This window comes from Papilio xuthus, unplaced genomic scaffold (genome assembly GCF_000836235.2).
Source record: "Papilio xuthus unplaced genomic scaffold, Pxut_1.1 DF828177.1, whole genome shotgun sequence".
Classification (NCBI taxonomy): Eukaryota; Metazoa; Arthropoda; class Insecta; order Lepidoptera; family Papilionidae; genus Papilio; species Papilio xuthus.
This window is the reverse complement of record NW_013530472.1, coordinates 4,280,138-4,302,959: the sequence shown is the minus strand read 5'-3', so window position 1 is coordinate 4,302,959 and position 22,822 is coordinate 4,280,138. Positions and strand designations below refer to the sequence as shown.

Sequence of the window (22,822 nt, the reverse complement as noted above, 5' to 3'; positions counted from 1 at the left end):
TTTCATTAAATTTAAAAGTCCAAGACAAATATGTCTTCACTTTTTGTGTTCGTGTTATCGGGTGTTGCATTAATATTCGGTCACGTTACATCATAAAAAAGTTAGTAAAAAATAAAAAAAATCCAGCATCGTGTCATTGCATTATTACTTTGTATGTCTATATTGATATTATAAAGAGGAAATATTTGGTTGTTTGTTTGTTTGTATTGAATAGGCTCCGAAACTACTGAACTGATTTAAAAAATTATTTCATTGTTGGAAGCTACACTATTTTCTGGTGTAAAGCTATATTTATTTGTAGACTTTTTTTTAAAATTCCACGCGAACAGAGACGCGGGTAAGTATTAGTATTAATTAAATTTATACTTATACTTACCCGCGTCTTAAAAAATAAATAAAATTATTAAAAATACACTGCGAAAAGTGACAAGTTTTTTTTTTAAATCATAAAAAAGATGCCTATTTTAATTTAAGCAACTGCTTCATAGTTTGCCACCTTGATCGTTATTAGATATTCTAATCATTTTTTTATTTTGTCATTTTGAAAAAGAAGAAACGAATAGAAAGTGTTTTTTTAAATAACCTAATTTCGGGTTCATTGATCTGTAAGTAGTCTAACCTTGTTTTTTTAATTACTTGTTCTTATTTCCTATGTTTTATCAGTTTTCAAAGCAATGAAAATTACAAAATTAACTTTTTAACAGAAAAAAATATTTGAAAGACAAAACAATTGCTTACATTCCAGTGTTTATAAAACAGGGTTTCGTTTCTGAAAACAAATGTATTTTGGTAACATTTTTGCTGTTGTCGGAGTCGAATATTTCAAATTCTGAATTAATAGTGATCGATATTATTAATTGAGTCATATTATTAATTTAATAAAAAAAAGAAAATAAACTGGTCTACTTAATGTATTTATTAAGATAATAACTTGATGTAATTAAGTCGTGATAATTTAAAATACAATTCACTTATAACATTGACCCGGTTTTTTTTACGGAGCTGAGATTTTTTTCATTTTTTTTTAATCTGTCATACTGGAAATTAATGAGGCCTTTTTATTGAACGTATATGATAAAATTAGTTGCTAGTTACATCATGTTATTTTAATTACGTATATTTTTTGGAATTTATTTCTTCACTAATTTGTTGAGTTTGACCTTTAGTATATTTCTATGAAATGTTTTCTGCACACACAATTTTGTTAGCCGACTTCAAAAAGAAGGAGGGTTATCAATTCGTCTGTATGTTTTTATTACTGTGTTCATTAGTTTAAATCAGTATATTAAGACGCGTCTTTTAAGGTATGCCAAGTTCAGTATCTCTGTTTATCTCTGATTTTATGTTAGTTATAAAAAAAAAAACATTTTTTATAAAATCACTTTCTAGTAAATCTCGTTTACATTCAGTGCGGGTCACTTGAAATCTTTTTACCTTGTTTCTATAAAATCTGGCTCACCGCTTAATAATTGAGCTTGTTTTACTATTAAAAATATGTTATGATCGCGGAGATCTATGCATGGCTAGCTTATGCCCGCGACTTTGTCTTCTCGGAATTAGAATAAAAGGCTTGTGAAGTAGCTTATGTGTTCTTCTAGACTATGCTCTACATCTATGTCATATTTCGTCATGGCAATGTTCCGGAGATACCTTCAAATAATACCATCTAATCGTCATCATCAAACATCAATATAAATATTCGCATTTGTATTATTAAGATAGTAAGATGTTTTAACAGTGGAAACGCAGAGTAAATTACGGTTGCCCACTCGTGCGCGACGCCCGCGCTCTGCTATGCTTGATCCATTGTTTTGACAGGTTACATGATCTGGTTTTGATGTTCGACAACGGTAAATAGGCTCTTACTTTAAAATGTCAGGGCTTCTAAACGTGTTTCAAGGTTCTCTTTGTGATGGTTTTAATATTCAAGATTTTCTTGTCTATGGATTATTCATCTTTAGGTAAACAATAGTTATGTGAGGGACGTGTTTGAAATGTATGGAGCAAATGAAGTTACAACTGTTCCACTTTCAAGTAAGTCCAAGAACATGTTTAAAGATAACTAACTGTCGCCCACGACTCCGCTCTTGACTCTGCGAGGAATTTAAAAAATCTTAATAAGTAGCCTATGTGTTTTTCCAGACTATGTTCTACTTGTGTACCAAATCTCATCAATATCCCTAACATCCATCCATCCATACATTCGTATTTATAATATTAGTAAGTTATATAGTAAGAAAGCATAGATTAACTTCTGTATGTGTTTCAAATTCATGATATTTATTTAGATTCTTCTAAGATTGTGGTTAATCGTGTTTTTTATTTTGTCACTTCCTTTTTCCTCTTTGGTATTTTCTTCTGATTCCTTATGATTTTTGAGTTATTAATCTAGTAATATTATAGCTTTCAAGTACATACAGGTGTAGACAGGTCATTGACTACGCTATGTGATACTCGACCTGATTTCACTCAGCTCTCTTCTCAAGAGGCTCGTGAGTACAGAGGGAGGCCCTTAGAAGATACTAGAACGAGTTATTTATTGAATTTTATATTGCCTTCGTTCAGAGAGAAAAGAGCGTAAAAGTTAATAATGTAAAATAAAGTAAGAGTGTAAAATTTAATAATTAACTTTTACATTAGTTGTCTAAAGCTTATTAATCTATCTACAATGTACTAAAGCTATCAAAACAGAATTAATTTAGTAATTACGGATAAATTACTTACTCCGCTAACTTACTTACAAAGTGGGTCTTGGCCTCCGACACAAGAGATCGCCAAAGTCACCTGTCTTGAGTCTTCTACCAGTCCATCGCTTGTAGCTCCCGCAGATCCAGTTCTACGACGTTTCGCCAGCGTTACTTATATTTATTTAGATTGATTAAGTACGACTTTTACACTGTTAAATAGGTAAGGTCATTATAAAGATTTTTAATATAATCGTTGTTATTTCGACTTTGAAATGTCATAATTAAAAAAAGTAATGAGGTTATTTTGACACGATCGATGTGTTGTTAACGCCCCGATTGTGCGTGTGTCGATGTAATGGGTAAAGACATTCCCTCGGTAATGGAGCGTTGTCATTTCCCCGCCTTCCACAATGCGGGCGCAATGCACTTAACGCGTTAATTAACTTGTATTCAATGCGCAAGGACTTTGCCGTTCTATTTTAATAAAATGTTTGTTATTTATAATGTGTTATAATAGATATTTGTGTCCCATCTTACTAATATTATAAATGGGAATGTTTAGATGGATGTTTGTTTGAAGGTATCTCCGAAACGCTACAACGGATCTTTATGAATATTGGCATATATGTAGAACATAGTCTGGAAGAACACATAGGCTAATCATTAAGTTTTTCATTCGATGGAGTCGCGAGCGACAGCTAATTGTAGAAATATTGAAACTTTTGAGGTTAAGTTGTTTGTCTTAAGGTTTTAAAGTTTGAACCCTTCTACTTTTGATTACTTACAATACATTAGACGTATGTATATTGAGAATTGAACTTGTTCTTGCTTATTTTTCTCTTTATCTTTGTGAGGTTAGTTTATTGCATTTTGTTTACCAAAACATTGATTTAATCTGTTTCTATTTTCATAATAGTATTTATGTCATCATTATATTGTTCAGTGCAAACCATTGACTGACCATATAAATATTTACTTTTTGATGACATCGTATGTTTGATTTAATTGTTGTTTTGTTAATATGTTCATTTGTTTTACAATGCGAACAGTTATAATACGTTTGTCTTCGGTTGTGCGTATTGTAGTGTACAGTACTGAGTTAAAAGGTGCTTAGTGGTTAAGTTAATTTGTGGTTCAGTTTTATTGTGGACTTTATTGTCTCCGGATATACGGATTAAATAGTATGAAGTGTTTATTTTTCTTGGATGTTTCGGTGAGATTTTTAATTTTAATTTTCGTTTGTCTTTATTGTAATAACTAGAAGTCGCCCGCGATTTCTCATAAAACATAATTAGTAGCCTATGTGTTCTTTCAGACTATGTTCTATATTTATGTTAAATTTCATCGAGATCCGTTCAGCTGCTATGGTGATACCTTCAAACATATCTATCCGTCCATCTAAATGTTCGCTATATTTATTATATAATATTAATAAAATATGATGTTTCGTTCTATGTATTATTATATTAATAAGATATGAGTATCGAGGATATTTTATACTTTACTGTTATTTACATTTTAAAATATTATTTAATGAAGAAGTGGTTTTATCTGATGATTTTAAATTAGCATTTCAATACAAGGATATCCTTTGATTTGATGTTGTTATTATGCAAATATTCTATATCTAGTTTAGAAATATCAAATATTTGCACTGCTTTTGTTTTTGTTTATTTCGTATTAGAATTAATTTGGGAAAAAGTTTACGAGGTCGAAAGTTTGAGCAAAATTACTTGGGGAACATATCGTAGTGACGATAGGTAACCTGAATAGTAGGTTGTACTTGATATAGATGGAGTTTTTTGATTTGTATGGATCGAATCAAAAGTAAATCGTGATTTACTTAACTCTTTGTTATTTTTTTTTTAAATATATTTTATAACAGATTGAAGAAACTAGAATTCACTTTTATTTAAAATTTCTATTATCGTTTTCACTTTTAATGGAATGTAGCGTCGTGAGTTTGTGGGTGGTGATGTAAATATTAATGTACTTATGTTAAAAAGAGAAAACGGGAGTTGCAAACGGTTATTTTCATAACCTGATCTGTCACGCGGCAGGAGACTAAGGACCTGCTAGGCCCAGCAATGGTTTTGTGAAAGTAAATCTATTCATTCGATAATGGCTTTCAATCAAACGTCTTTGTGGTTTGTCTAAAGGTTATTGCTTCGTGATGCCGTTATGAGTTCGATTGGGTTATTAATTTATGACAGAGAAACAATTACTAATATTATAAATACGATAGTATGAATGGATGGATGTTTGTTTAAAAGTATTTCGAGAACAGCTATTTGGAAAACTTACATAAAAAAGCCTAAACACTCACTCGTCCGGTGGCGGCACCGATTAGTTTCGAGCCCATCGGGGGCCCTTCATCAGGGTGAGTGGGACTGGTATTGTTTCGCGGACGCGGTCCGTCGCTTACTGAGTTTATTATAATTTCTCACGAAATTTGAATAATTTAATAGCTGTATGGATCTCGTAGAAATTGGGCATAGATGTAGAACATAGTCAGGAAGAACATACAGGCTACTAATTTATTTTTTTCGGCGCCGACGGAGTTGCGGGCAACAGCCAGTTGATAATAAAGTAGATATTTCTAATACTCCTAAAATATATTTATGTTTTAATTAATTGTTAACTAATCAAGAAAATTGTATAATGTTAGATTAGGTTACCCATTTTTTTTGCTGCTATTTTATATGCAAATCTTTTTGAAATTATTTGGATAAAAATAAACGGGAGTGGCTCACAGTTTATATACATCAAAGCTGTCCCATTGTTCGTTAAACGAAACGTTTGTGTAGCTAAATGCCCCATGAATTTTAACCACTGTTTTATTTTTGAGACGCAGTATTTACGACAATGTCGCATGTATATTTACTGATTTATTTCTGATCGTATCAATTGCATTTGAGCAAATTCTATAACAGGACAATTTTGTAAGTTCAGCGACAGGCTTAGAAGGTCGCCAGGTCGTCAAACAAAATATCCGGACATACCGGCTATTTTGGCCGGACATTTGGGTAGAAAGGCCGGACACCTTACATGCGACCGTCAGTCGACTCTCGTCGCCTGCGCTCGGCCATTCTTGTTAGCGAAATGTAAAGAGCCTAACAAAAGCCGGATAACCCGGACACCGTTTATTTTGGCCGGACACGCAATCAAAAAGCCTACCGATGTACGGCTTTATTCGGACGCTTGGCAATGTTAATCCCAGCGCATGTATTCGTTCAATTATCATATATTATTGCTGTCAATAATGTAGTAACATACAAAGCTTAAGTAATTAGTTTGAACTTGACCTGTTAAGGCGTGTTTGTTGAACATGGCCGTTAAACAGTAAAATGATCGTATGCCTCATTGTTGGGGGTCAAAGCATACAAGGGGCGGCTGTGTTTATAATGTCAATAGACTGCAAGTTTGTGGAAGGTCGCGGTTTATGAGTTTATAATCTTTTGAAGCGTAATTGAATGACAATGAATTTTATTAATTTAGTAAACGCATTGATAAATTACACAAAGACTGGCCTTTTATGCTTTTGATCGTGTTTTCTTTATTTTTGTTGCTAATGCAAATTAAAAAATAAATGCTGCATTGAATCTAAAGTTAAGGTTATTGTGAAATAAGAATCTATTACAGATATACGATGGATATTGACGGATCTAGATATCCGTTTTTCCTAACCCTATATCGTTTAAAATGTGCCGTGGATTCTTATATATAAAATTCTCATGTCACAATTTTAGTTACCATCATCTTCTTCTTCTAGTGCCTCTTCAGTGTTTAAGGTTTGCCGCTAACTTGGAATATTTGGTGAGTGAAGTGGTTTCCCGTTGCCTTCTGCACCAGACCTTTCTGAGGTTATTTACTGAGTTACCATACTCCTCCGAAACGACACGAGTGGTTTTTATGAAAATTTTTATGCATATTCAGTAGGTCTGAGAATCGGCTACTATCTAGTTTTTAAAACTGCGTTGATGAAGACGTATGCAACAGCCAGTACAATGTAAAATAATATGAAATTAATGTAAATTAAATCTTTATCGATAAATCGGTTAATATGACTTCTCGCAACATGTATAATATAAATTTTAATAGTTGTGCGAAATATAAAATATTTTAATGCAACAAAATTTCCATAGAAAAGTAATTTCAATGGATATTTCTTGCATTTGAACTCCGACCCGGCCTAGTGATCTGATTGCTTCACTTTAGTGACACGAGTCAGTGTGTTATAGTGCAATTTGACATGAATATAATTTTATAGAATTAATTTGTTTTGAAATCAACAATTAACTAGTATAGATAATTTTGAATAAGATAGATGTGTGGTGTGACAAGAAAGGATAAAGTTAAAAGTGTGTATATTAGAGGAAGTTTGAAAGTAGCGCTAGTGATTGAGAAATTGAGGAGTAAAAGATTAGCGTGGTTTGGACATGTTATGCGGAGGGATGATGATATAAGCAAAAAAATAATGAGATTGAATGTGGATGGCTACAATGGTAGAGGAAGACCAAAAAAAGTATGGAATGACTGTATGAAAGAGGATATGCGTAGGAACGGGGTAGTATATGACGGCTGATAGAGATGTATGGAGGAGTAGTATATACTGTGCCGACCCTCGATAGGGATAAGCGCAGGTTGATGATGATGAGATAATTTTGAATAAAAAGACGACTTGACCGATTCTCATGTAATTTTGTGAGCATATTGAGTAGGTTTGAGAATCGGCCAACATCTATTTTTAATCCTGCGCGGACGGACTCGTGGGCGACAGCTAGTATCTATATGTAAAATATAATATTCATTACTAAAATCAAAATTAAAAACACTTTTGATGATTATTAGTTTAATGTATGTACATACAATTAGTATTTCTACTTCCTTTACGTTTAAAATAAACAAAAGACGAGGTATAGTTAAGGAAACGCAATTTCCTTGATAAAATTTATAATAAGATAATTGTACTGTAATTAAATATGTGCATCTCTAAGCTTAGTTCTTTTTTTTTTGTATGAAATTATTTTAATTTGATTAAAATTTTAAAGCGACCTTGCCTGTATTATTATAGTAATATTATACCGCGCAGAATAAAAGAAAACTTTTTTAATAGCTTATGTGCTCTATCACACTGTGTTCTACATCTATGTCAAATGTCAACGAGATCCATGCTGTTGTTTTGGAGATGTCTTAAATCAAACAAACGTCCATCAATCTAAACGTTCGCATTTATAATACTAGTTAAATTAGTCTTGTGTCTTGTGTTGCGTTTATTTGATAATTTAAACTTTAAACTATTTTCACTAGAAAAATTAAGTTTTGAGGTTAGACTGCTAGGTATAGAGGGGCGAGGGAGGTGAGAGCGGAGGGTGCCGGATTATTGGACGTGCCGATCTATTGAAGTGCCGGATTAGTGAGATTATACTGTACTATTATATATCGGGGAATATTTCATATGAGTTCACTAGACAATGATAAAGATCAATACAATATCGTATAAAACAAAATTATTGAGGAAGTACTCATCAGTCTGCTAGGAACATGCTAATTGAGGTCAGTTCGACTAGTGATGTAACTATTACATTCGACAAGCTTCCGCCCACAACTTTTTTTATCGATAAAAAGTTGTACAATGTAATCCATCACTACGAGTAGCGGTTAACTTGTTTGTATGTTTGCTTTCTTAGATGATTGAATAAGTGATTTATGTAATTCTTGTTTCAAGTTGTGTTATGTAACATTACAATAACAGAAGATAAAATATAAAACAAATAGTCAACATTGTAAAATTAGACGTAATATTAAAATTTTGGAATCTTTGACATAATTATCAGGTTGACTAACGTCTAAAAAGTATCTTATTTGTTTACTAAATAAATCTAGATCTTGTATTTCTTTCTTGTAAATCTAGATATTTAATACGTAACTTTATTTTGTTTGCATTCTAAAATTTTAAAATCTGTATTTTTATAATACAGTTCAGTCACTTGGTTGTTTTTTTTTTGATTAAGGTTAGGTTATTTTAATTTACTAGCTGCCGCGCGCGACTCCCTCCGCGTGGATATATAAAAAACTTATTTAGTGTAGCCCCACCCATCTATCCATTCACATCACATCCATTTAAGCATTCGCATTGTTTATGTCACTCGAACAAATGAATATTAACATAGAACTCCACTGCCGTTACACTTATATTAAAACAGATTGACATCCCTTTCAAACTCTTCAACAAAAAGGAGACTACAATATGTATTATTCTACAATACCAATGTGAATAGTCTGTTGTGTTAACTGCTCCCAATAACTCAGTGCATCCTGGTCTTGGTCTACATTCATTTAGCGACAGTTCACAGCTCCTTTCAGAATTCTTATCGCACCTTATTGTGACCAACGCCCTACACTTGTTCAGGGCTGCCACAGTATATTAGAGATAATTAAATTCAGATAAGAAAAGGAAAATATCTTACAATATAGACTGGCCCTAACTAACTAAACTTATAACCCAAATGTGAACAAGGGAAGCTTAATTTTAAAGTTATTTCCGGCCGCAACTTCGTCCTTTTCAAATAAAAAAGCCTGGTGTCCTACATGTTCTTTCAGACTGAACAAATTCTAGTCGAGATTCATTGAGTCGTTTTGATACGTTGTAACAAACATACAAAAACACGCATTTATATTAAGTAAGATTACCACTGTTGAGTGACAACCCTACCACTTGTCGATTGTTATGACATGAATAATGCAAGTGCGGTTTTGCTTTTAAGCTGCGATAGCAATTTATTGCGCGTACATGTTCCATTGCTCCGTTTGTACCAAGTATCTTGATTTGCTGTTTTTTGCGCTAGAAATGAAAGTGATAACGACCGGTTTTGTCGTGGGGTCAATGCCTGCTTTGAGATCGTATATTTGAAATTGCTTTCGAGAGACCCTGCCTTAAAGGGTGTGTGAAATTAAAACAATACTAAGATATATATGAATTTAGTTAAGTTTTTTTACTTAGAAATCTTAACTGGTTTTGATAGAAATGGAAAGGTAGTTACAGTTATGTGGTGCAATTATAAAGAGAGATCAGATTTTCTAACAATTTATTTGATTACTTTATATTTATCAAACACTAGCTGTCGCCCGCGACTCTGTGCGCGCGGTATTCAAATACAATTTAGTAGACTATGTGTTCTTCCAGACTATGTTCTATGTCTATGCCAAATTTCAGCGAGATCCGTTCAGCTGTTCTAGAGATATCTAACAAACAAACATCCATCCATCTAAACATTCGCATTAAGTTTGCTATGTTGTTTTCTTTAATGTTGATAATTCATCGAGTAAATTTTAACAGATTTTGACCTGTATGTTTAATAAGATTTGATCTCAAATATTATATGTAAATTAATGTTTAGTAACATGTTATGCAACATGCCTGCAATCGTTAAATATTATTCAAAGGTTTTCGAAATGTATCAAAATGTGAATTCCGCGTTTAGTAATTATTGAAATTCAAATGAAAACAGCAGGCAAGTTGCCAGTAAAGTAGGTTTTGAGATTAGAGGTTAATTGGATTATTGGAATGACATAATAAATGCTACGTTACAATGGTAATATCTTCATAGTTATGTGTTCTCAAATATCTTTTATATATATAATATTAAAAACTTTTATGGACTGATAGCGAAGAGCTTCGACCAATATCTCAAGAACGCTAAACAGTTGGATTAAGGGCCCGATACAAAAGGCAGTTATCCTAGTAACCGCGCGCATCGTGAGAAGGCTCCTGTCTCTGCAGCCCTGATCACTGGTTGTTTAAGTCATGGGATTCCGCAGTCGGTGGTGTTCTGTTTTTAAAATATTATAATATGTTTTGTTTTTTTTTATATGAAATGTCATCATCATCAGCTCACTGTACGTCCCCACCGAGGGGCTCGGAGCCTACCCTAAGTTAAGGGTGATTAGGCCATAGTCAACCACGCTGGCCAAGTGCGGGTTGGTTGACTTCACACATGTCTTTGAATTTCTTCTCAGATATGTGCAGGTTGCATCACGATGTTTTCCTTCACCGTAATAACGTCGGATAAATGTACATATGTAAATCGGAAATCGAAAAACACATTGGTACATGGCGGGATTCGAACCTAGGACCTGCAGATTGCAAGTCAAGTGCTTGACCCCTGAGCCACCGACGCTCAATATATATATGAAATGTACTATATTAAAAATATGATAAATAAATGTGTATATGGTATAATAATAATAATAATTAATAGTTTATTTATTGCGTAGACACACACATTCAATTTACAAGAAAAATTACAAAATTTCAGAAATATTTTTAACACATTTACACATATGCTACCTGTTCGCCTGCACTCAAAAAAACTTAATTACTTAATTAGTATGCAATGTGTTCTTCCAGATTATGTTCTACATCTATGCTAAATTTCAGCGATATCCATGAAAACGTTCTGTAGATACAGTGTAACAAATATCCATCCATCTATACTTTGGTATTTGTAATATTAGTAAGATAAGAAGATATATTGATAATTTTATTTACTAGCTGTCGCCCGCGACTCAGTCCGTCGATTAAAAATAGATGTTGGCCGATTCTCAGACCTCAGACTCAATATGTTCACAAAATTTCATGAGAATGGGTCAAGCCGTTTCGGAGGAGTATGGAAACGAAAATTGTGACACGAGAATTTTATATATAAGATATTGCTTGTGCTAAAATATATCGCCATAAATACATATGTAACCCGCGCTTATATAACTTGCTATAATGTCAAGGATGCAATCATTGGAATCTAAATTGATCAAATTAAAACAAAATTTGTTTTATTGTGGCTTTAATGACTTTAATCTCTTACGAAAAATTTAATTTAATTTTCAACGCTGGTGGTTCCTTATTGTTGCGTTATCTTGTTTACCGTGTTATTTCGTTTTATACATCTTACTAGTATTATAAATGCGAATTCTTGGATGGATGGATGTTTGTTAAAACGTATCTTCATAGTAACTGTATGGATCTTGCTGAATTTTGGCATATATCAAAGAATACACAGGCTACCAATTAAGTTTTTTTTAATAACGCGTGAACGGAGTCGCGGGCGACTGCTAGTATATTATAAATGCGAATGCTTGAACGGATGGATGTTTGTTAGAAGGTATATCCAGAATCACTGCATAGATCCCGAATATATGTAGAACATCTGGAAGAACGCATTGGCTACTAATTAAGTTTTTAATTCCGCTCGGACGGAGTCGCGGGCAACAGCTATAAGGGCTAGATAAAATTTTCGATACTTCCTTAAACAATGTATGTTCCGCGGTCTCAACAGTACACCACTCATGTTTCACTTTCACCAGCACCGCTCATCATGGATGCGGCGCGCGCGCTGCGTGACCCTGTGTCCCCCTGACATACTGCCGGTCACGGTCACAAGAAAGTACCTCGGCTATTCATTGTTAGTTTTCAGGCGTTTTATCGAATTTGCTTCATATTGTTTACTTTCTTTCTTTTATATCCTCTACTATATACTGCGCGGAATTAAAAAAACTTAATTAGTAGGCTACGTGTTCTTCCAGACCATGTTATATGCCAAAATTCAGCGAGAATTATGCAGCCGTTCTGGAGCTAACTTCTAACAAACATCTATCCATCAATACATCCAAACTTTTGCAGTTATAATATTAGTAATATTGCAATTTTAATTTTAATTTTATAGCTGTATTGTTTCTACGATAATGTTAGTGGCAATATTTAAAGTCAATTCACCTATTGGAAGTAAACAGGTGGGAAGGTTGGTAATGTAGGATCGTGTTCCGTTCACATCGTATCCGAATAGGTACACCATTGCTTTAAGTTTTTGTCGGGAACGATAACTTATTTGCAAAATAAAAAACTCATTACGCGAATGTTTTAAGGAAACTCTTTTTTTATATTATCAATTTATATTACGTAAAAGGCATTTAAAAAAAAACTTTATAAGTAGCCTATGTGTTCTTCCAGACTATGTTATGGTAGCAGGATATTTGTTAGAAGGTATCTCCGGTACAACTCCACGGATCACTTTAAAATTTGGCACACATGTAGAACATCGTCCATCGTCACTTACTAATACACTTTGGCATTTATTAGTAAGATTAGTAGTACTACTAATTAAAGATCAAGAAGTATTAACGGAAGTCTGAAGTCCTTATTACTTTCAATCTACTAATAGAGATCCGTCTTCCCTAATAGCATACACATGCATATCTTTCCATATAATTATTTGCTTCGGATGCGATGTTCATTTATGTTATTTTATTCCATTAAATCCAATCCAGTAATGTACTGTCTATATCCGAGTTGCAACAGTTCACTAAATGCCGACATTAAAGTTCATTGGAACAATACCTTCAAGTATGAGAATGGTTTTGAAACTTGAACCGTGAACGATTTATTATTTAGTAGGCGTGCATTTTTCTACACCTCATTGTTGAGATTAGACTCGATACAAAGTCACTGTCAACGAGGTGTACCTTGATTTAGATAAAGGTTAACATTGCGTCAACTATCACTGAAGTAAATTTGTTATGAGCTAAGAAAGGCCCAATGGATCTTGAAGAAATTTCGCATAGATGTAAAACATCTGGAAGAACATATAGGCCAGTTATTTTTTAATTCCGCGTGGACGAAGTCGGCGGCCACAGTTACTAGTATTCTGTAATAATATATCAGAGTCAATTTTATTTTAACAACTTTATAACAGCTTAGGGCCACTTCACACTACATATAATACGATGTAAACGATAACTTCCGGTCAATACATAAACGTATCATTAATAGAAAGCATGTCTATGATTATTGTTAATGAAAGCCGTTTAATAATGACTCACGCATATTATGTTCAATCGTTGTTGTGTAAACATACAAATAGGAACTATTATTGGTAATCATAATTTGCTAAACGATTTGCGTGCAGTTTGCGAACTTAACATACGATTTTGTGTCTGATTCGCGTTGGTAGGCAATACAGAGACTTTGATTTTATATAAATAATGAGCCCAAACAAACCAATCAACAGAGGAGAATATTTCTCCTTCCCATGCGTTTCCTCCTCCGTCAAATCTATTTCCCATCCTAATAAGGAAAGAGTGCGAAGGATAAGAGGAAGCCACTGGCACCCACACTCATCAGATGAAATGTAGAATCACTTCTTTTCATGCCTTTCTTCTCTGTGGTCCTGGTATTGCCTCGAGAGCCGACCAATTCGTACAGCAGATGTTATTGTGCTGGCGTTTACCACAGTTCTTTCCGGATGACAGGATGCATGGGAAGGGATTTTTTTTCTGTGCATCCCATCCTTCGCCGATTAAAGGTAGGCAACGCATATGCATTTGCGTATGTCTACGGGCAACGATCACTTCGCTATTCCAGCGATTTCAGGTGGCCGCTCGCTCGTTTGCCGCCTTATAATATATAAAAAAAATTGTGTTTTTTAAAGAGAAAATTTATATTACACAGAATGTAGAACTTAGTATGCCGTCATTGATAACTTTTTTACAACAACACATTGATAACATAGTGTAAAGCGTAATGACGGAACGGCGAAGTCGTGCGTTTCTCATCAATGTACACGTTATAAAAACAAGTCGTCAAACGTGATTAGAACCTTATGCCTGTCACTTCCTGTTACGTGTTACGTCAGTGTTACCGGTAAGTCGATCACTGTTCATTCTTGTCCGACCATCCACATCGGGTTTTTGTGAACAGAGCCGGAATAGGCATATAGTTTTTTTTATAATAATCCACCATTAAAAATGTAAAATTTGATTTTACCGTTGTATTGAATCTAGCTTAATGACTAGTCTTAATTTTAATTGCAGGAAGACAACATTTTTTCAAATAGAATGAAAGGAAAAAATAATCTAACTAACTATAATATTATAAATGCGAATGTTTGAATGGATGGATGTTTGTTTGAAGATATCTCAAGAACGGCGGCATAGATCTCGCTGAAATTTAACTTGGATGTAGAACATACTCTGGGAGAATACATAGGTTACTAATAAAGTTTTTTTTTTATAATTAGTCGCTGGTGACATTTAGTGTTTTAAATAAATATGTTACAGTGCAGATTTTGTAGTTAATACACTATGAGAATCTTGTTTGCAATATATAAGAATGTGTTTGTAAGAGTTACTACACCAGGTGATAATGTGTACGTTGCACAATGGTGCGTGAGAAGACTACCAGCAATGGACGAGGTTGTTGCACCTTTTATTTGTGTTTTCATCAGAAATAGAACCGTATGCTGTGCGTACAGTTTTGATATAGATTTCCTGTGTTCGATTCCATTAAAAAAAGTTTATTATGTTTGTCTTCATTTCGTCGTAATTTTTTATTATAAAATGTTATGGAAAATAACTTATTAGTATTAATTTTTCTTCAAAGATGAATCAAAAGAACTTTTCTGCTACAATGTCATAATTACATATATGTGTAATTTGTTATTATAAGAAAGTCGATTAATAAGATGGTACATGTTAACACGAAACTTGGCATTAAAAGATTCACTTACTGTATTTTCTGAGGTATTGATCTAGTTTTAACGTTATATCCTACCCTATAACTTAGGGTAGGCTCTAAACCTAAATGTGGCATTAAGGTATTCATTTATTTTGTTTTTTTGTCCGGCAGGGTGTACCGTCGTGGTCGCGCAGCGTGGAGGCGGCGGAGGCGGCGCGCGCGCGCCTAGTGCGGTGGGCGTGCGGCGATCCGGCCGCCGACCAGGACACCGCGCCCCGCAAAAAAATGCCCCACGCCCTGCGCCGTCGCTGGCCCTTCTGCCCCTGTCTACAGGTAATAACACTAAGGATAGTTTCACATTCACTTAGTGTAGGAATAAAGTGTAGAAGAAATTACATAAATAAGCCAGCATACAATGGCAGTACTCAAGGTCAAATTTACTGCTTTAGGGATAGATGAGACAAAACGTGTCCGTTAAAAAAGTCCGTTACAGCAGGAGATAAGTAATTGTTACAATTTAAATAAGATACATTATTTAGTATACATATTATCCTTGATTTCTCTGATCACATTTAAAAGGTTTTTTTAACTGTCAACATTTATTGGACAAACTATAATTTTCCACTTAATTATTTAAGCGTCAATGAAACTTCGTGGGTTCTACTTAATTATTCGTCAAACTAAGTCTAGATTGTAATTATTTCGCTGCACGCATTAATGTTATTACAGACTTTACAACCGAAGATAACTGTACGGCTTATTATAAAGTTTAATTTACTGTTAAATAGCCAATTATTTTATGGTTTGTTCTGGTAACAGGACGACCTTGTTGAAATATGAACTATGGAATGTCTTTACAAGTAAAACGATTGATAAATTAATTATTTACACTGATAAATTTTAATATTCAAGGATATTTATTGTTAGCTTACTGGAATAGAAAGGTTTAACTAACACGAGAGTTAGTATAATTATGCAGGGTGTCGAAAATGATAGCTTAAAACCAATTAAGAAGAAAAAAGGCAAATTTCCTCTTATGTACAAAATTGAATATAACCATAGGATTTTACTGTGTTTTTATTCAGGTTTTGAAAAACTTATGGTTATTCTTTTTACAAGAACAGAGATGTTTTAATTTAGCAATAGCAACGTACGTTATTAGTGACCTTACTTTTAACTTGTCTTTAAAAAGAGTTGTAACTCTTTAAGTGTTGTAATTCCGCTCCTGTTGAGGACACCGGATATCATGTTTTAGCAGGTTGAATTCGCGTGTCACTTTCACTTGTCGCAACGTGTAACTGACCACATGGAACGTTAATAACCACCTTGCGATACTACTTGTATAAATGATCTATAATAACACGCGATATTAACACGAAGGTATGTATTATTCGTATATATTTGGTTAATATAATTTTGGCTGATAGATACAAAACCAGTAAGTTTGTTTAAGCATTTCATCATCATCAGCTCCCTATACGTCCCCACCGAGGGTCTCGGAGCCTACTCTAAGTTAAGGGTGATTAGGCCATAGTCAACCACACTGGCCAAGTGCGTTGGCTGACTTCACACATATCTTTGAATTTCTTCTCAGATATCCCAGATTTTCACATATTTAAAAACCACTATAACTTCAAATTAAATTAATTAATTATTGTATAACGGACAATTCTAAACGAAACTTTTATTATACCCCGCAACTTTAGACCTGCAGCGCCCCCAAGGGGTCGTTATCGCCCATTTTGGGAAAGACTGCACTAGAACAAAGAGCGTCTAGTTGTTCTGTTACAAGTCAATACTGTACTCAACTTTAGTATTTGGAACGTCGAAGAGGTGAGAGATTTGTTAGGACCACGCCAAATCTGTTATCTTATATCCTGGGGGTTAAGGGTTGTTGTCGTTCGTGTAATTTTAGTAGTTATTTTCAAACTTAAAAACAATGTTTTTAAGTTTGAAAATTCTTTAAATTATCTTCAACTATTCTGTCAATATCTTTAGCCATTTATATTACAAGCAGTAATTCTAACATAAGAATTTTAATTCGTATTATTAAGTGGTTAAGACGTCATTGCATGAGTGACACGGCTCATCTGTATCTATTTAGAGTTGTCATATTTAAATTGTCGATATCGATATTAGTTATAAACTATAGAACAGTCTAAAACAGCGTTTCCCAAAGTGTGTTCAGTGGAACCATCAAGCTCTTTTTGGGGGTCCACGCAGGTACCGATGAAAAAAAAATACTCAAGCTGCACAAGGTTCTAGAGAAAAATCTCTCTTTAGTGTAATATTACTTATTTATAAAAAGTTATAATAGCATGCAAATTTAATGACGGGAAAAAAGAATTACAAATTCTAGCTTTCCATAAGGGTTCCGTAGTCAAAACAGTTTGAGAACCGTTTCTTTATCAACGATATACAATTTGAACTTGAGACATTATGACAATATCCTACGCAATTATACTTATATTCACAGAACGCATTTTAATTATGAAAAGGTCGATAAAGTGCTTATCTAACACATCCCTACTTCCTTTGGCTCGTTAGTGAAGTATGTAGTGTTATCGAGAGGCGTTCACACCATTCCTCATCAACACGATACTACGAATTACGTACAACCAGTACCAAAGTAATAACCGAATAGTTTGAATGCTTGATATTTTATTGGGTTTTGTAGTATGGTTATACCAGGACAAAACGAAACTAAAATTTTTAATAATATTATAACAAAAATATTTTGTGCCACTATTTTATAAATTTGTTCAAGATAAGCTGGGTTTGAATGTCCCCCACGCACAATATGTTTGTCTAGACTCGAGTGAGGGGACAAATGAAGCATCAACAATGGGACCTCAAATCGAATCTCAATTGTTCTCGAAACAAAACAAACAAAGACCATAATGGTTATTTCACACGAGGACAGCGGTAACCGCTGGCAGAGTAGTTGAATAGATCAGTGCTGCTATGGTTTGGACGCACACTATCAGATAGAACTGTACCGTTTTTACGGAAGTGTTAATAATAGCAGTGCTGTTCTGACTACTGTTCTTCCCTCGTGTGAAATTAGTAAGGGTTGACACGTGTCACGACACATTTTGTGTTGTATGAGAGCTCGTTGTATTAAACTTTGATGTGTGACAGGCGTTTGTGTGTATGTATTTTTGTAAAGTTTGACATGTAATTATGGTCAAAAATAGGGCTTTATATTGAGTAAATAAGCTTTAATTCGTGGGAGAAATCTTAAATAAAAATATATAGAAATTTCAAAAAAAAAAAAATTATGTCGGTTATGTTGCATTTATTTTCTTGCAATTTTATTGAACGAACACAAATTGACACTTATTTTTTTTAAGTGTACTGAAGAATTATTTATAGTAATGTCTACAACTTTTGATATTTGGATTACAATTGTATTATTAACCTTGACATTATGGTTATTATAAATTTTGTAAGGTCAAGATTTCTACAGTTTTAAGAATATGTCTGGCATTTAGGAAAGGTCGTTGGTCTATAGTATTGAAACTTAGGAGAAATATTTTGCAAAAGATCTTTATTTCTACTGATATTTATAATGTCATGAATATAAATTCATGCACAAAACTATCAAAACCCCAATTTGAAAACTTGGTAGAAATAAAAAGAACCCTTATTCTCTTTTTGCACCATTTCCTATTACTAAGCGATGGAGTCTGAGATCAATATGTTTTAACTGGGGATTTTGGTCTCAGAAAACTACGGTTAGTTATGTCACAAACTGTCACCATTTATACACAGAGTAGCTAAAGACAGACAGAACATCATTATTACAAAACATATAATCTAGAGTGCTTCTGTACTTTGCGCCGTTCACCTCGTTAATTATCTAGTAATCGTCAGGGTTCTTCCAGTGTACATAACTCATAAACAAAAGAATGTTATCGTATCGTTCGCCTCAGTTGTAAACAATGAATTCCGGAGCTATTCATAAATCGATATATCAATTAACTAACGTTTAATTGTTAATCTAATAACGGACAATGGTCATAAGAGGGGGGAGTGCATGTTAGTCAGACGTAGCTCGACTTCTTGATTGAGACGCATCGCTTGACGTCCATCCTCGGGTCAATTAATTAAAGTCTATAGTAACTAACAGTAGTGCCCTTTAGTAATTATTGTTCGCGAATGTAACTGGCCGTGTGTCACCCGTGTTTGAAGTGAAATAAAAAAAAATATTCTTGTTTAGTGAGACACAAGTGAAGGATTTAGTGTGATTTGATTGTAGTTATGGAAAATGTTTCATACTAATACTTTAACTCGTACTTATGCGACAACTATGAGTCCGTTTTATACTCATACTATGAAGAAGTATAGTATATTTTCTATTAAAATCAAATCGCACAAACCTAAGCCACAAGTGAGTTGATATACTTTTATGTTCTGTTAAATTCTTCTCTGAATATATCTTTCCTTAAATACAATACGTGTAGTTTTCCCTTTATTCTTTCAAAATTAGTTTTACTATAATTTATGCGTTCACTTAATTTTCATTCTCAATTTTATTTTTGTTGGTTTATCTATTTTTTTGGAATTATAAGTTACTTAACTTTTTAATTCTTCTATGAATTTTTTTGTTTGTTTTTTCCTATTATATTGTTTATCTTAACTTCAATAATATCTTAACGGCCAGTAAACTTTTCTTTCTATTTTTAAAACACATGTAAAAGGAGGGTGGATAGTTTTATATCAAAATAAAGCTTCCGATTCCTTTTCTAATATGGTCTAAATGTAGCTTTTAAATGCGTCTATAGACAGCATCAATAAAACTACGCATTCGGGATGTCCTCCCGGTGAAGTCATCGACGAAAATACAAAGATGTCCGTAGACGATTCTCTTTAGGGTTGCTACTGCATACGTTTTTGAGAATTATATCTGTTAGTGACTTTGTCTTCCTGGAATTAAATATTTTTGTTGCTAAATTTCATCCTAATTCATCCAATCTTTTTATGATATTAGTAAGATCACTATTATGTACCAATGGTATATTTTGGCGAAATGTACGTCATATGTTTTTAACTAAATTTGCCTTTGCCTTTTACTATCATTTAAGGAAATGCGTTGGTAACTTGTTTTATGGTTAATTATAGAGAAAGCTTACTCCAACTCTGAATTTCTTTATTCGTATGTGTAAAAATACGAAAAATATTATGTCAATCTTCTCGCAGTAGAAATGCACGGTTAAATCGTAAATGTAGCAGTTGGTAAATCTAATGGAACTAAAAGAAAAGTTCACCAAGGATATTATAGTTTAGACATTGGAAAAAAGGATTGTTATTATTATTAAGTCAAGGAACCGTCAACACTTGGATAGCTTATACTTTTAAAAAGACAATACTATAAGGGTGTTTTCGATGTGTTTATAACTGCCGCGTTCCGATAATATAGAAAGGAAAGGTTCTTATTTTATAACAATCATTCATCGTGTACACACAATTAAATATTCCATTGTTCTTTGTTTAAATATTATGATCTTAATGAACTCATTATTGTGTTTGTACATTCATCGTAATGTTTAATTACTTCCAAGGATATTTGTCGTGGTGATGTTTTCTCTGCAATCAATGTTAAGGCTAATGTCCATATTTTATTTACAAGGTTACCTTTTACTTGGTTTGTTTCAATTGTTTTCTGAAACTCAATTCATTCGTTGCATTAAAAGTTTCTAGAGAATTACATTTTAAACTGATATATAAACACGGCTAAACACACACGTATATTCGTCCGGTGGCGGCACCGACTAGTTTCGAGCCCATCGGGGGCCCTACATCAGGATGAGTGGTACTGGTATTATTTCGCGACCGCGGCCCGTCGCTCGTGAGTGTTTAGCCGTGTTTATACAGGGTGTCCCAAAAGGTTACGTACATAGGAAGGGGGATGATAGGGGTGGTCACAAGGGTCACCAGAAAAATAAAATAAAAATTCCCTTCTGGGGCAATTTTAATTTTCTTTAAAATCTTTGTTAGTTGTATTGTTTCTTTTATTTCATATTGATAAAGGGTTATTGACGATAACATAATAGCTTTTTTTTTAAATGTAGCAATATTTGTAGGTCATTGGTTACAAAATTGCCCCAGAAGGATATATGTATTTATATTTATTGGTATTGATATGTATTTTCTCTCCGGATATTATCTTCTGATTAGTAATATTTCTTAGCGATGATTTTAGTCGATATATGCAATTGGGTACATATGTAAGAATATTTTTTTTGGATATTGGTATTACGTTTGATCATCAACCCTAAGGAAATGAATCCATTTAATGAATTTGTACGACGTCTGAAATGTATGAAACAAATCCAATGCTTCTCTTGTTACGTTAACCTCGGTGACTCAACATGTATGAAACTAATTTGATGCTAGACTGATTGTTATAAAGTTTTACATTAGCTTAATATAACAATGAGGATATAAAGAAACACCTATCATTACACTTTGAATTTGTATTCAAATTTTTACTAAGTAAAATTTCTCTGGGTGTTGTCCTTTAATTAAGCATCAGATTAAGGAGTCCCTGTATAAAAGACGATTTAGTTAGTTTATTTGAGTAGTAGAAAATTGAGGGCTTACACTAATTAAGATGGCTCACGAAAGCTGTGAGTTAGGTGGATTCTAAATGCCTTTGTTAGTAAAAAATATTAAAAAGCCAAGAATATATCTGGCTTGTAATATTTTGTTCGTAAATCTTTCCGATGAAGATGTAGACATATCGTTTTGAGCAAGGCTTTTTCAGACTTTTTAATTAACGATGACAATGTGTTAACATGTACTACAAGACATTATGGATAAAACGAAAGCGCAACCGGTCTCGTGGAATAATCGGTTTTTAATTGACTACCTATTTGGGACACCTCATGAATCATAGCAATGAGTTACTTTTAATAATTTATCTGTTGTCTTTACTTTTATTTCCTTCTGTTCTTTTTTTAAATTCTTTTCTTTTATCTCTGGTGTCGATATAACGTACCAGCAGTAATGAAAAAAAACTAAGTAAGTAGTCTATGTGTTCTTCCAGACTATGTTCTACATCTGTGCCAAATTTCACCAAGACCCCTGAAGCCGTTTCGTTTATCCGGAACGGCTCAAGTGATCTTGGTGAAGGGGCTTATACAAACATCCATCCAACCGTACATACATCCATCCATCTAAACTTTGTCATTTATAATATTAGTTAGATTTCTTGTTGTAGGAAAAACAATCAGTTGGATTTATTGGTTTTTAATTGAGTTGTCATTATGGTAAATCTGGTGATAAACTCTTCTACATATATTTTTATTCTTGAGAGTCTGTTGTATTTTATTATATATTCAAACAAGGTTCCGTAGACAGGTCTAGTTCTTACAACCGATTATGAATAGTCACGTCACCAAAGCAGTTGTGTCTATCCGTACATACTTGGAACGTTATGCTAGTTTTACGTGGGGGACAGAAATGTAAGGCGGTACAATAGAGCAGTGCTATTGTTTCAAAGCCAAGACAAAACAGTACTGTATTCATGTAAGTGTGCGTTCAAATAATAAGAGTACTGGTCTGTCTTTCTGCATTACTTCGGTGTTCTGTCCTCGTGTGAATACATAGGAATTGTGAAGTT

At 33.5% G+C, this 22,822-nt stretch overlaps 1 protein-coding gene across 1 annotated transcript in view; it reads left to right on the top strand.

The window, feature by feature from the left end:
* The window catches only part of DAAM (disheveled-associated activator of morphogenesis-like protein), a 55,367-nt gene that overhangs the window by 8,743 nt on the left and 23,802 nt on the right, over positions 1 to 22,822 (top strand). Inside the window, exon 3 of the mRNA XM_013306434.1 lies at positions 15,367 to 15,528. Coding sequence (XP_013161888.1) covers positions 15,367 to 15,528 — 162 coding nt within the window. The remainder of the gene's footprint in view (positions 1 to 15,366; positions 15,529 to 22,822) is intronic.